Raw genomic sequence first — 13,042 nt, 5'->3', positions numbered from 1 at the left:
GGTGCCAGCAGTGTTGCCAGTATTAGTGCTAGTGCAATTTCTGGTGCTGCTTCCAGTGCCAGTGTTGGCGCCAATGCTGGAGCCGGTGCCAGTACCGGCACTGGTGGCGTTGCCAGTGCTGGTGGTGCTGGAGCCGGTGCCTGCCCCCAAAGGGGCTGCGGGAGGCAGGCGATGAGCCCAGGGTGGAGGGACTGGGGGATGTCCCACGGGGCACAACGGTCCCTGCGTGCTGGCTGGACCCTGCCGGGGTGCCAGCTCCTTCACCGGGCTCGTCCCCGGCTCCAGGGGCGGCCAAGTACCGCAAGCTGCTGCAGTGCGTCCAGCCCCGGATGGTGATCGTGGAAGAGGCCGCGCAGATCCTGGAGGCGCACATCCTGACCTGCCTCACCGCCTCCTGCGAGCACCTCATCCTCATCGGGGACCACCATCAGGTACGGTGCCCCGGTGCCCGTCGGCACACCTCCGCGAGCTGAACCCTCTTTGCAGCTGACACCCAAACTGGCCAGTTACACCCTGGAGAAGAAATACGGCCTTGGCATCTCCCTGTTCCAGCGGATGATCAACAACGAGATCCCCCACGTGGAGCTGCTGTGCCAGGTGAGCCAGACCCCTCGCGTGGGCACCGCCACCCGCCCCGCGCCGGGGGAGCTGCCGCCGCAGCTCGAGCCTCCACTGTGTCCCCGGCAGCACCGCATGCGCCCCGAGATCTCCCAGCTGCTCGTCCCCATCTTCTACAAGGCGCTGAGGGACCCCCCGGCCGTCGGCAGGTACGAGAGCATCAGGGTAGGGGGAAGACCACCGCAGGGTGGGCGTGACGGTGGGACCGGTCCCCTGACACCCCTGTGTCCCCCCGGGCAGGGCGTCAAGAGCAGCGTCTTCTTCATCCAGCACGCGGGGGCCGAGGACCTCAGCGGCAACACCGGCAGCTACAGCAACCGCTCAGAGGCCGCCTTCCTGGTGCACCTCTGCGAGTACCTGCTGGAGCAGGGCTATGCCACGGGGCAGCTCACCATCCTGACGCCCTACAGCGGCCAGGTGGCCACCATCTGGCAGCTGCTGGCCAAGAGGAACATGGCCAAGGTGGCCACCTGCACCATGGATGACGTCCAAGGGAAGGAGAGCGACATTGTCCTGCTCTCACTGGTGCGGAGCAAGCCGGAGGGGTGGAACGGCTTCCTCGGGGATCAGCGCCGCATCTGCGTGGCTTTCTCCCACGCCAGAAAGGGCTTCTACTGTATCGGCAACCTGGAGGGTATCACACAGGCCACCGGCGGCCAGCTCTGGGCCAAGATCCTGGCCACCCTGAAGACAAAGGGCCTGGTGGGGAACGAGCTGGTGCTGACCTGCCAAAACCACCCCGAGGCGACGGCGACGGTGCGGGATGCCTCCGACTTCAGGAAAAGCCCCGAGAGAGTCTGCATGTGCCAGTGCCAGATGCCGCTGCCCTGCGGCCACCCCTAACCGCGCCACCGTCACCCACGCCACCGCGAGCACCGCGAGCACCAGCAGTCCACCAGCTCCTCCTCCCCGCGAGCACAGCCACCCCTGCCCCAAGCTCTGCGGGGAGGAGCGCGGCCCCCGCCTCAAAAAGGTGGAGCAGGTCCTGCCGCGCTGCGGCCATCGACAGCGCCTGCCGTGCCACGTGCCGGCCGAGCGCTGGTCCTGCCGGGAGCCCTGCCTATGGCCCCTCGCCTACGGGGGCAACTGCGGCAAGGTGGCGGTGGGGGTCTTGCCATGCAACTAGCCTGCCGGCACCCAGCCACAGCTGCCTGCTGCCTGCCAGGAGAGCGGCCGGCAGAGCCCACGGTATGGGCATCCCTGCAGCCGGCGGTGGCGCAGGGCCTGATCCGTGCCGGCTGCTGCTCCGCAGTCCCCTGCCAGCGGCGCTGCCACTGGCCTGGGGGATTTTTTGTATTCTCTTTGGCGGAGCAGAGGTGCCGACACGGCACCGGCACGGGCGACGCCGTAGGGAGGGACCAGGCATCCATCCCCAGCCCGGACAGGTTCAGCCTTGCTGGGGTTCGGCTGGATGCAGCGGCAGAACCGGGGACCCCGCTGCCCCCCGCACCCCCCTTTAACCCCTGCCTTGCTGCGCTGCTTCGCTGAGGAACTAAGGCCTGACCAAAGCTCCGAGTGCATCGTGCATCACTTGCTTTGGAGATTATTATTAGTAGTAGTAGTAGTATTACTACTACTGCTATGATTACTACTACTGTTTTACTCTGTTTCAATTATTAAACTGTTCTTATCTCAACCCGTGAGTTTTCTCACTTTTACCCTTCCAATTCTCTCCCCATCCCGCCGGGGAAGGGGGAGCGAGCGAGCGGCTGCGTGGTGCCGAGTTGCCGGCTGGGGTTCAACCACGACAGCACCGTTGCTCTCCTGGGGAGAGCTCTGCTGCCGCGAGCACGGCCGGCGCTATTTAATACTTCTGTTAATGAAGGAACACGGAGTCTGTTCATTAACTGCAGGACGGCGAGCAGGCAGCACCCAGCAGAAGCACCAGCACGGCCAGAAGCTGCGGTGGCAGCGGGGGCCCAGGGCGGAGGGGGGGTCCCAGCAGGATCAAGACCCCCCCGTGGGACCTCCCACAGCCCCGGTGCCACCCGCCGTGGCCGCGGCGGGACGGGCTCCCCCGGCGCAGCGTTCCCGAAGGAAGGGGTGGCGAATCACAGAAAAACTTTATTGGTGTAACGATACATTGCTATGCTGTGAAGTCCAAGTTCCCTGACAGGGCTCAAACGGGGCAGGCAGCCACGGCAGCACGCTTGTAAAGGGGCGAATGATGGAAGAGACGGGACCGGGCCAAATCCTGCTCCATCCCGGTCCCGTGAGCTAGGGTGGGAAAAGGGGGCAGCGCAATGGGAGCTGAAGGGAAACCCCTCCTCGGGCGGCAGCGGGGGCCGGGGCTCACGTCCGTCCTGAAGAGCAACGAGGAAACAAACTCCGGCTTAAAAACAAGCTTCTGAAGAGTTACGGCAAGGGAGAGGAGCTGGGGAGAGCCGCCGCCGGCAACACCGCGCTGCTGCCGGCGCCCACCTCTGTGCGCTCGGCCCCAGGGGAAGGAGGGGGGGGTCTGTCTGTCTGTCTGTCTGCCTTCCCTCCGTGCGCCGAGGCCCTGCCTTGCCTGGCCGGAGCCGTGTCGGCAACATCACCTGGAGCCTTTCGCCTCCCGCCGAGCCCAGGACAGGCCGGGTCGTGGGGAAGCCCCCCGGGGAAGCCCCCCAGTGACGGGAGGCTCCGGCCTTGGGGCATCCACTCCACCTCCCCAGCCAGCCTCTTCCAAAAGCCGCTCAGCCCCCAGCGGGAGGGAAGAGGGAGACCCCCCCAAGACAGCCCCAGACGGAGGGGCAGGGGCTGCGCAGGGGCGAGGACCCCTGGCAAGGGCGCTGCCCCACGCCGGCTCCTCTCGGGGGCCGGAGGCCTTTCGAGGCAGCTCAGATGCTGTGGCAGCCGCTGCCCCTCATTTGTGCGCGCTCAGCTGAGCTCTCCCTGCCCTCACCGGGCACCTGCCAAAATACGGAGCGGGGGCACTCGGCCCCCAGACTCCGGGTGCCGGGGCAGAGAGGGGGGCTCGCCCCCGCAGCGGCTGGGTGAGGGGGACGGAGAGAACGAGGGAGACGCGGTTGAACCAAAGCGCAGGTGGGAGCGGCAGCACCCCGCTCCCGCCGCGGGCCGAGCTCACCCCCAATGCAAAAACAGGCGCCGCAGCCCTTGGCAAGGGCTGAGCCGGGCCCCGGCACCGTGGCCGCGGCACCGCCGTGCTCTGACCCTGCTCCAGCTTCCAGACTGCCAAAAGTCAGCTGTGGTTTTAAAAAAAAACCTACACAAAACCACAGGAGGTGCGGGCCGAGGCGCCCGGTCCAGCGTTCACCCGCGGGTGGGACCCCTCTGCACAGCGCCAGTGCAGGACGCGGGTACCACCCAGCAAAGATAAAAAAAACAACCAACAAAACCAAAACACCAGAGAAAATCACTGTGGGAGGGCAAGAGCAAAGCAAACCTCATTGAAACAAATGGACTCTTCTCTGGGGAAGGAGCTGAGGACAGTTCGTGGGGAGTTCAACAACGCTGCGGCCGGGGGAGGCCGGGCAGAGGCATCCCTCCCTCCGCTGCTGCTGGTGCTGTGGACGGACGGCATTCGCTGGGTCACAACCAGTACAGAAAAGTGCTCAAGGGAAATCCAGCCCGGCTTCAGCGCCACGAGGAGTTTGCAGGTCAGTGCAGCCAACGAGATCAGCGATAAAGTGCAGCAAAGCTTCTCGGAGCTCCCACACAGCTGTCCGGCAGGCCCCGGCCCGCGCCGTAGCGGCCACGGGCGAGGGGAAAAGGGAGGTTGGCCGGCAGCACCAGCGCGAGGGTACGTGTCTTCGGCCAGGAGGCCGCAGCCGCTTTCAGTCCGTCGTGCTCCAAGATGCCTGGGGTACTCCAGTGTATGTGTCGGGCAGGGCGATGCCACAGCTGCTGGGCCGGGGCAGTTCGGGAGCGCGGGGCTGCCTTGTCCGCAGGACGCAGGCAGAAGGGAGGGTCGGCAGGGCTGCCAGGCACCTCGGAGCCGTTCTGGAAACTCACATGCAAATAACTTGCAACCTGTAACCAAGCACACGGGCGTTACTGCTCTGCGGCCGTGCCGAGGCGGGAGGAGGCAGAGCGGGAGCGGGGGGCACGGCGGGAGCAGCATCGCCGCTCCGTGCGAGAGCGGCTCGGCCCTGCCGAGCTCCGAGCCACGCGCCCCAGGCAGCGGAGCAGAAACTCCAGGCGTGGCAGGCCGGGGCCCTCGCCCCCCCGTACCCACGGGAGCTGAAGCCCCTCTGCCCTCGGAGCAGTAGCCCGTGGCCAGCACGCTGGGCCAGGCCGGAGCGCCCGGCTCACCCACCTGTCCTCCTCGATGCTGCCGCTCTCGGTGTCGCCGGCATCCCTGTTCTCCTCCGCGTCCTCTTCACCAAGATCCATGTCCAGCTCATTGCCAGCTTCCGAGCGCGTGTACGCGTACCCGCTGGAGGAAGAAGGGCAGCACAACGTAAGCGCCCAGCCGGCAGCCCTCCGCGAGGGTGCGGCTGCAGGGGAGATCCCACTCCCCTCTCCAGTGGGCTTAGGTCCCTGCTGAGAGCCTCCTCTGCCTCCAAATCGAGCCCCCGGGAAGGAGGGGCTGGCTGCAGGTGGTGCCCCCCACGGGGTTACTGCCCCCCTTGTGCCCCTCCGTGCCTGCGAGCAGCAGCCTGGTGCCAGGTGAAGGGGCCAGCCCTTCCCCAGGGAGCACAGCTCCCTTCGGCTTGGCCTTTGGTGATGCGTGTCTCGGGAAGACGGAGGGAACCGGGCTCTGGTTGAGCTCCACTCCCCGTGGCCAACCTGGCGTGCTGGCAACGGCGCCGGGGCAGTGCCGGGAGGGCAGCTCCCGAGCACTTCTCCACCGCGCCCAGCTCTGGGGCCAGCGGGGGCCAAAGGTGCCTCCCCTGCAGGGACGCGGCTTGCGAGCAGGCAAGGCATTTCTTTTTTAGGGTGACTTCTGAGATGTCACGCGGCCTGACCTGATGGAACGACAGGTAAAAAAGACAATCCTCTTCAGCCTCTTGTTGTAAAAGAAGTAGTTGAAGGACCAGAGGCTGCCGTCCTCTCCAAAGGGGTCCGAATCCAGGTCTGGGTTGTAGCTGCAACAGCAAGCGGAGGCATGAGAAACACCGGGCCGGACTCCGCTCCCAGCGCCAACCCCGTTCTCGCCCCAGCTGCACGTTGGAGGAAGGAAAGGGGGAGACTGGGCGAGCTCGGAGCTGCCTCGGCGGGCAGAGAGCAGGCAGCAGTGCATTGGTATCCTCAGGGCAAGGCAGCACAGGGCTGGTTGGACTCGTCGCCAGCCTGCGTGGGCGGCAGGAACCACCCCATGGCCCCGGGCCGGCTTTGGAAGGAGGGCGAGAGCCAGCCAGCGCAGCGGCTGCCTGGGGCGCAGATTTCCAGGGCGTGGAAGTTCTGCGTGGGAGGGGAGGGCAGCAGCGGTTCCCCCTCCACAGGCAGGGAGCCGGGAGCCAGCGGACTCCGGTGAGGAGACACCCTGTCCCGCTCCAGCGGGAAGTCCTCACACGCACACAGGCGAGCACGCCAAAACGTAACCTTTTATTGAAAAATAACCGTTTCTCTACAGGCCGTAGTGCGCACGAAAGGGGCCAGGATCCAGGCCCAGGGGTGAGCGCTTGCCCCGTTACCTGTAGATGTCACACTCAGAAAGACAGATCTCCTCGTCGACAGCATCCCACAGGTGTGGCTTCAGGGCGTTGAAATCTTCCCGAACGGCAGAGAAGAGGCTGCAGTTGACGGCGTTCACCACCTAGAGAGACGGAGCAGGGCCCGTGAGAGGCGCAGAGCAGCCGCTGCCGGCCCTCCTGCCCACCACCTCCCTCCCACGCTCCCCGCCGCTCATCCTCCTTATCCCTCCTCCATCGAGAGGAGACGCCGGAGCCTGGCAACGACCGCGGAGGGGGAGAAGCAAGACGGCCAGGCACTGCAGACTGGGAAGTCCTCTGCAGGACGGACTCAAGCCACCGACGCTTCCCTCACCCCTCCTTCCTCCAAATACCCGCCCCGGGAAAGAGCAGCCTAACCAAGGCTGGCATGGAAAACCCAGCTCACGAGAGGCCGTTCCCAAAGAAGAGCGAAGAGCAAGGTGGCTGCTGCTGAAGGAAAACACCCCGGGACAGCTGTCGGAAAAGACACCCCACAAATCTCTTCCTGGGAAGGATGAGGACTGCCTCATCCGAGGGCTGACACTGCGGGAGGAGGGAGCGAGGCATGCCCCGGGAACGGTTACCCGGGATCACGGCAGCGCTGTGGGGCTCCCCGAGAAGCGGACACTCCCCCACCAGATCCACGCTGCCTTCTCTTCCAGGAGAGAAGCACGCAGCACGGCAGGGCTCCCGAGCAGGGGCGCAGGACCGGCCCTGCCTCAGGGCGCTTTGCTCACGTACCCAGTTGAGGCTCGGCTCCCGGCTGAACTCGTGGCTCTTGGCAGCGCTGAAGTCGTAGTCCGGGCGGAAGGACTCGTTGAGCGTTGCTATCAGGTAGAAGAGGGTCTTGCGGCTGCACTTGTCGCTCAGGGGTCCCTCCTCATCGCCGCTCTGACTTTTACTGAGCCTGAGAGGCAGAACGGCAGCGTTAGCAGTGTCACCGGCATGGCCTGGGCCAACACTGAACATGAGCCAGCAGTGTGCCCAGGTGGCCAAGAGGGCCACTGGCACCCTGGCTTGTGTCAGGAACAGTGTGGCCAGCAGGAGCAGGGCAGGGATGGTCCCCCTGCGCTGGGCACTGGTGAGGCCGCCCCTCGAATGCTGTGCTCAGCGCTGGGCCCCGCACCCCAAGGCGGCCATGGAGGGGCTGGAGCGTGGCCAGAGCAGGGCAGCGAGGCTGGGGCAGGGGCTGGAGCACAAGGCTGGGGAGGAGCGGCTGGGGGAGCTGGGGGGGCTCAGCCTGGAGAAGAGGAGGCTGAGGGGAGCCCTCATCGCTCTCTGCAACGGCCTGAAAGGAGGCTGGAGCCGGGGGGGTCGGTCTCTGCTCCCCAGGAACAAGCGATGGGACGAGAGGGAACGGCCTCAAGCTGCGCCAGGGCAGGTTTGGGTTGGATATTAGGAAAAACTTCTTCCCCCAAAGTGCTGTCAGGGCCTGGCCCAGGCTGCCCAGGGCAGGGGCTGAGTCCCCATCCCTGGGGGGATTTAAAAGCCGGGGAGCTGTGGTGCTGAGGGCCATGGTTTAGTGGTGGCCTTGGCAGTGCTGGGTTAACGGTTGGACTCGATGATCTTAAAGGTCTTTTCCAACCTCAATGATTCTATGAACAAGCAGAGCAGCCAACCCAGGGCCACAGAAATGAGGCTACTCACCGACAAAGGGTCATTCCCTCCACAAATCCCGACCCCCCACCCACAGACGTGCCGCTGCCTGTGGTGCGGAGCACAGCAGACAGCCACTCCCAGCCCGTGGTACCTGCTGGGGCTGATCCCCGTGGTCTGAGGAGGCGACAGGGCCTCCAGGACGTGCGGCTGGCCCTCCTGGCAGAACTGCTTGAACATGTGCTTGTCATCGCCAGCCATCTTGCACGAGTAGCTCTCGATCCTGGGGAGACAGACAGCACCGGGCGTGAGGCCAGCCCCGCTACCAGCCCAGCAGTGCCAGGACCCGGCCAGCAGCACCGCGAAGGTGCCGGCCCAGTGCCGCCGCCGCGGCAGGGACTCAGACGAGGCAGCAGCACAACCAAAGGATCTCCAGCCCCCAGGAGTGACCTTCCCCACAGCATCTGGTCTTAGCTCTGCGCAAGGCAAGCAGGGCTGCCGCAAACGCATTTACTTACACGTATGTATGTATGCGTGCACGGAGACAGAGACGTTTACCCCAGGGAGGCACAGAAGAGGCTGGCTGAGCTGATGCTCTTCCAGGGACATCAGAGCCATCCCAACAAGCTCCCCCGTGCAGCCTACCTCGCTGCTAGCACAGGAAGCCCAGAAAAGAGAGGCAAAAAGCATGCCTCACCGCTGCGGTGCCCTGTCCGCAGCACAGCAGCCAGCCAAACCGATGCCAGCAGTAAGCCCAAAAAGGATCCCTTCGGCCAGGACCAAAAATAGGTCCGCAGCTGGCGAAGGACCAACTCCCTCGCAGCCGGCCCAGCAGAAGGAGCTCCCGCTGCCGCCCCGAGCCGAGACGGCTGCCAGCTCCTGAGTGTCGATGCACGCAGCGCGGCCAGAAGGAGCCTGTCAGGGGTATGTGAAAAGCTTTTCCAAACGACTTGTAGGTCCCAGTGCCCAGCTCCAACAGAAGAACAATCGTGGGGGACAAACGGGATGTGAGCCAGCAACATGCACTGGCAGCCCAGAAAGCCAAGCGTCTCCTGGGCTGCATCCCCCGCAGCGTGGGCAGCGGGGCGAGGGGGGGATTCTGCCCCTCTGCTCTGATGTCCTGAGACCCCCCGGAGCCTCGTGTCCAGCTCAGGGGTCCCCAGCACCAGACAGACATGGACCTGTTGGAGCGGGGCCAGAGGAGGCCACGGAAATGGCCCGAGGGCTGGAACCCCTCTGCTGTGGGGACAGGCTGAGAGCTGGGGGTGTTCAGCCTGGAGAGGAGGAGGCTGCGGGGAGACCTGATTGCAGCCTCTCCATGCTTAAAGGGGGCCTACAAGAAAGATGGGGACAGACTTTTTAGTAGGGCCTGTAGCGACAGGACAAGGGGTGATGGTTTTAAACTGAAAGACGGGAGATTCAGACTGGATAGGAAGAAGAAATGTTTTACGCTGAGGGTGGTGAGACATGGGCCCAGGTTGCCCAGAGCGGTGGTCGATGCCCCATCCCTGGAGACATTCAAGGCCAGGTTGGACGGGGCTGTGAGCACCCTGCTCTGGTTGAAGATGTCCCTGCCCATGGCAGGGGTTGGGCTGGATGAGCTTTGAAGGTCCCTTCCCACCCAAACCCTTCTGTGATTCTATGAGTCAGCAGCGATCTCCCCTCCGCTCCGGCAGGATCGGGGATGGGCTGCTGATGCTGCCGGACTGCCGTGCCTTCTGACGCCATCCTCAGGAAAAGCGAGGGAAAGCAGCCCCGCTTCCCCGACAGGCCAGCACTCACCTGCCGATGATGTGAGCATCTCCCGTCTCCACCGTCAGCTGGGAGTTTATTGCTTCAAAACTTGAGTTCTCCAACAGCTTCATTGTCTCGGCTTCCGGAGCGATTCCCTGTGCAACAGCTGCTGCAAAGTGTGCGTATCCTGAAAAGAAAGAGATCCTCGCAGCCGGGGGAGGAGAAGCCCGAGGTCGCACGATGCACAGCAGAGCTGCAGTTTGGCCAGCCCCATCAGGACCTCGGACTCGATGATCTTTAGGGTCTTTCCCAACCTAAACGATTCTGTGCCCAGAACGCAGCGCAGAGGCAGGGCAGTGGGAAAGTCAGGAAGCCGACAGCTCTTCTGGGCAGGGGGAAAAAAGCGCGACGACGGCCCCAGATCGGCTCCCGCGCCTCCCGTCCGATCCCGTCCCACGCGCCGCCGCGTCACTTTGGCTACACGAGTAAGAGCGAGCTCACCCGCGGCACTCGCGGCGCCCACCGTGTGCCGGGGGTCGTGCCCGCATCACCTCCGCCAGCTGTGCCAAGGCTTTGGCCGCATGCTCTGCCAGGGAGTTCCCAAGCTCCCCTCCTCGCTTTTGAAGGTCACCGGCCTTTTTTGGCCAGACTGCTCTCCCTCAGAGCCAGGGACGAGCGCGCGGCACCCGCTCTGCCGTGGGCTGGGGGCGACACAGCCAAGCCCCAGGGTGGTCTCTGACGGTGGGACCGGGGCGGCTGCGGCAGCCGCTCCTCCATGGTCTGTCAGGGCCCTCGGCCAAGAGCAAAACCGACGCCGGGACTGGTTAACTGGTTAACTGGTTAACGTTCCTCCCAGCTGCGGGGAGGACGGCAGCCTTCAGCAACTATTTCCATGCGGGGCAGCGTCGCCCTGGAGGGACAGGGCTCCCTCCCCAGCTCGGGGCCTCTCCGGGACTGTAACAGGAGAAGCTGTAAACAGGCGGGGAAGCGGTGCCAGGGTTCTTGGGAAGCGGTGCCAGGGTTCTCGGGAAGCGGTGCCAGGGTTCTCGGGAAGCGGCAGCCCCCTCCAGGCCTCCTGGGGAAGATTCGTCCCCACTCCTGTCCTGGGCACCACGACGGGGTTGGAGAAGGAACGAAACCCCTTCGGTTTCAGGACCGCAGGCGTGACCGCGACACCAACACCGTGGCAGGGCCAGGGATACTCTTACCGTGACATTACCCGATGCGACCAAACCAGATCATGTGCGAGTCAAAGTGACGCTAAAGCAAACGCCGTCTCTACGAGGCGGCTTCAGCATTTACACCACAACCCCGAGCCGCCGATCAGTACAGCCCGAGCTGAACGGTGCCGGCAAACCCCCCCGTCCTGTGACGGAGACAGCAGCAAGCAGCTCTTCCCACACCCCAAAGAGCAGAAAACGGCCCCGCAACCCCCATCCGCCATCAAATATTGGCTGCGGTTGCAATCGATAGCCCTCCAAGCAGGAAAGAAATTCCCCCGGTGCAGATGAACAGCGAGTTCCCACCACCCTGACGCAATTTCGTGCGGGTCTCTGGTTCCTTTCAGCTTGTTAAAGCGCTGATATTTGGCCTGCCAACCCCCTGGCCTAGGTCGGTCTTCCACATTGGGGAAAACCGTGTCTTTCTGCAGCCAGCAGGCTTTTTCTCTCTGCTGCAAGCAAGAGGAGAAAGGAACGAGCTTGGGATCGCTTCAGCCACAGCGGGAATTTTACGGGATATGGATTTTCTCACCCCCCAGCGCAGGTGGAGCCGCTGCCTTGGGCAGCGGAATAAAAGCACCGTCAACCCAAGCTGCGGTCAGAAGGTGTTAAATGGGGTGTTCAGCCGCGTTTTGGCACGGCAACACCCACCGGCGCCGAGAGCTGTCTCACGTGGAGCGGGAAGGAGCCGTCTCTCGGCATCTGGCAGGGGGCAAGGGCAGGGACACCGGGCTGAGAGGTTTGCCAGTTACAGTGCCGACACCGTTCAACGCCACGCCTGGCTCCGAAACCAGGGCTCGGTCTCCTTCCTCGCCCCGGCAAACATCGCCAAGGGGACAGACCGAGAACAGCCCAAAAGGGCTAATTTTTACAGACGGCTAATTTTTAAATTTAAACCAACTTAATGTAAAGGGTTTGGGGAATCACGGCGTGTCCCGGTGCCAGCGGGAACCACACGGGAGGACCCATAGAAAGCCACCCCATGTAAAAAACGGCAAAAGCAGCGCCTAGGCGAGGTGACAGGCGACCTGAGCCTTGGAGAAAGGAAAACGCTACAGGGGGAATTTAAGGTGAGCGAAGGCAAACTGCGAATATCGGCCGTGGCCTCTTCAGGATGAAGGCGACCACCCCCTTCCATTGCCGGCGGGGCCCGGCCCAGGGCTCTCCCGGGGGGGGATCGGTCCCGGAGCCCCTGCGTTACCTGGGGGGAGGCCGGGGGAGGAGGAGGAGGAGGAGGAAGAGCGGGATTCGAGGGGAACAACAACAAACGGGAAGATGGAGAGGGGCCCAGCCGCTGCCCGGCTGCCCCGGCGGGCAGCCCCGAGGCACCGGAGGCCTCGCAGCCAGCGCAGCCCCTTCCCAGGGACCCTCCGCCCTCCCGGGAACCGGGCAGGAGGCGGCTCCCCGGGGCGGGCCCGGCCGGCGGCCCCCGCTGCGGCCCTGAAGGTGACAGGGCCCGGCGGGAGGGGCCGCCTCTTGCGGACTACGACTCCCAGCATGCCCCGCGCGGCCCGGCAGCGCCCGGGCGCCGGCGCGCCGGCCGCGGTGCACGCCGGGAGCTGTAGTCCGCCGGGGCTCCGCCGACGGGGGTGAGAGGGGGCGGCGGTGGAAGCGGGCTTACCGGCGTTTCCTGCTCTCGGTCCCGGCGGGGCCGCCTCGCCGTGACAGCTCCTTCAAGCTCGGGGCGTTTGTAAAGGGAGGCGTCTCCGGGGAAAGCTCGAGGAGGGCGCGTGTGCCTCGGCCGCCGTCCGCCGTCTGGCGCCGGCCCACCGGGCCTCCGCCCACCTCGACATAGTCCCCGACTGCTCGGGACGGAGCGAGCGGCTGAGCGAGACCTGGGCGTCCCCCGGGGCGAGCGGGCGAGCGAGCGGGCGAGCGGCCGACCCCCTCCTCGGGCACCGGACGACAACAAGCGGCGAGGCCCCACCCGCGGCCCGTCCGTCCCGAGCGGCTGCTGACAGCCCGCTCCTCCCCATTGGCGGGCGGCCCTGGCAATCTCCGCCGTCCTCCCCTCCCGTTGGCTGAGGGGGACGTCAGTCAGGGCAGCGCGCCCGCCCTCCGCGGGGAAAGACCCGAGTCCCCTCCCACGGGCCGGAGCGCTCGGGGTTCTGATTGGCTGCCGCGGACAAAGACGGGGGGAGCGGCTGTCAATCACGGCAAGGGGGTGCGCGGCGCCCCCTCGCGGCTCGGAGGTACCGGAACGGTGGGACGCGGGGTCGCGTTTCCCCGCCGGACCGGATCGTCCGGTACCGGAACGCTGGGACGCGGGTGCACGTT

General features: G+C 65.1%; 1 protein-coding gene across 2 annotated transcripts; it reads right to left on the bottom strand.

Annotated features, from left to right (window-relative positions):
* Positions 1–2,669: 2,669 nt before the first annotated feature.
* Positions 2,670–12,724, bottom strand: MAF1 (MAF1 homolog, negative regulator of RNA polymerase III). Of its 2 annotated transcripts, none has more exons than XM_082314620.1 (8): positions 12,387–12,724; positions 9,594–9,732; positions 7,966–8,094; positions 6,957–7,122; positions 6,198–6,319; positions 5,529–5,648; positions 4,877–4,996; positions 2,670–4,590 (listed from the first exon to the last, which is right to left on the bottom strand). In XM_082314620.1, the coding sequence occupies exons 2-8, from the start codon at positions 9,674–9,676 to the stop codon at positions 4,569–4,571; spliced, it is 762 nt and encodes a 253-aa protein (XP_082170746.1). In that variant the 5' UTR covers positions 9,677–9,732; positions 12,387–12,724; the 3' UTR covers positions 2,670–4,568. The 2 variants fall into 2 exon arrangements, with proteins under 2 accessions (XP_082170746.1, XP_082170747.1); XM_082314621.1 differs by lacking the exon at positions 12,387–12,724 and adding an exon at positions 10,047–12,144.
* Positions 12,725–13,042: the final 318 nt, after the last annotated feature.

Source organism: Platalea leucorodia (genome assembly GCF_965183815.1).
Source record: "Platalea leucorodia genome assembly, chromosome: 1".
Lineage (NCBI taxonomy): Eukaryota > Metazoa > Chordata > Aves > Pelecaniformes > Threskiornithidae > Platalea > Platalea leucorodia.
This window is presented reverse-complemented; position numbering and strand designations above follow the sequence as displayed.

Coding starts and splice junctions, on each gene's coding strand:
- MAF1 (XM_082314620.1), bottom strand. CDS start 9,676: ATGAAGCTGTTGGAGAACTCAAGTTTTGAAGCAATAAACTCCCAGCTG. Junction 8,095..9,593: donor GATGCTCACATCATCGGCAG/GTGAGTGCTGGC, acceptor CTGTCTCCCCAG/GATCGAGAGCTACTCGTGCA. Junction 4,591..4,876: donor GGCAGCATCGAGGAGGACAG/GTGGGTGAGCCG, acceptor GCTTGGTTACAG/GTTGCAAGTTATTTGCATGT.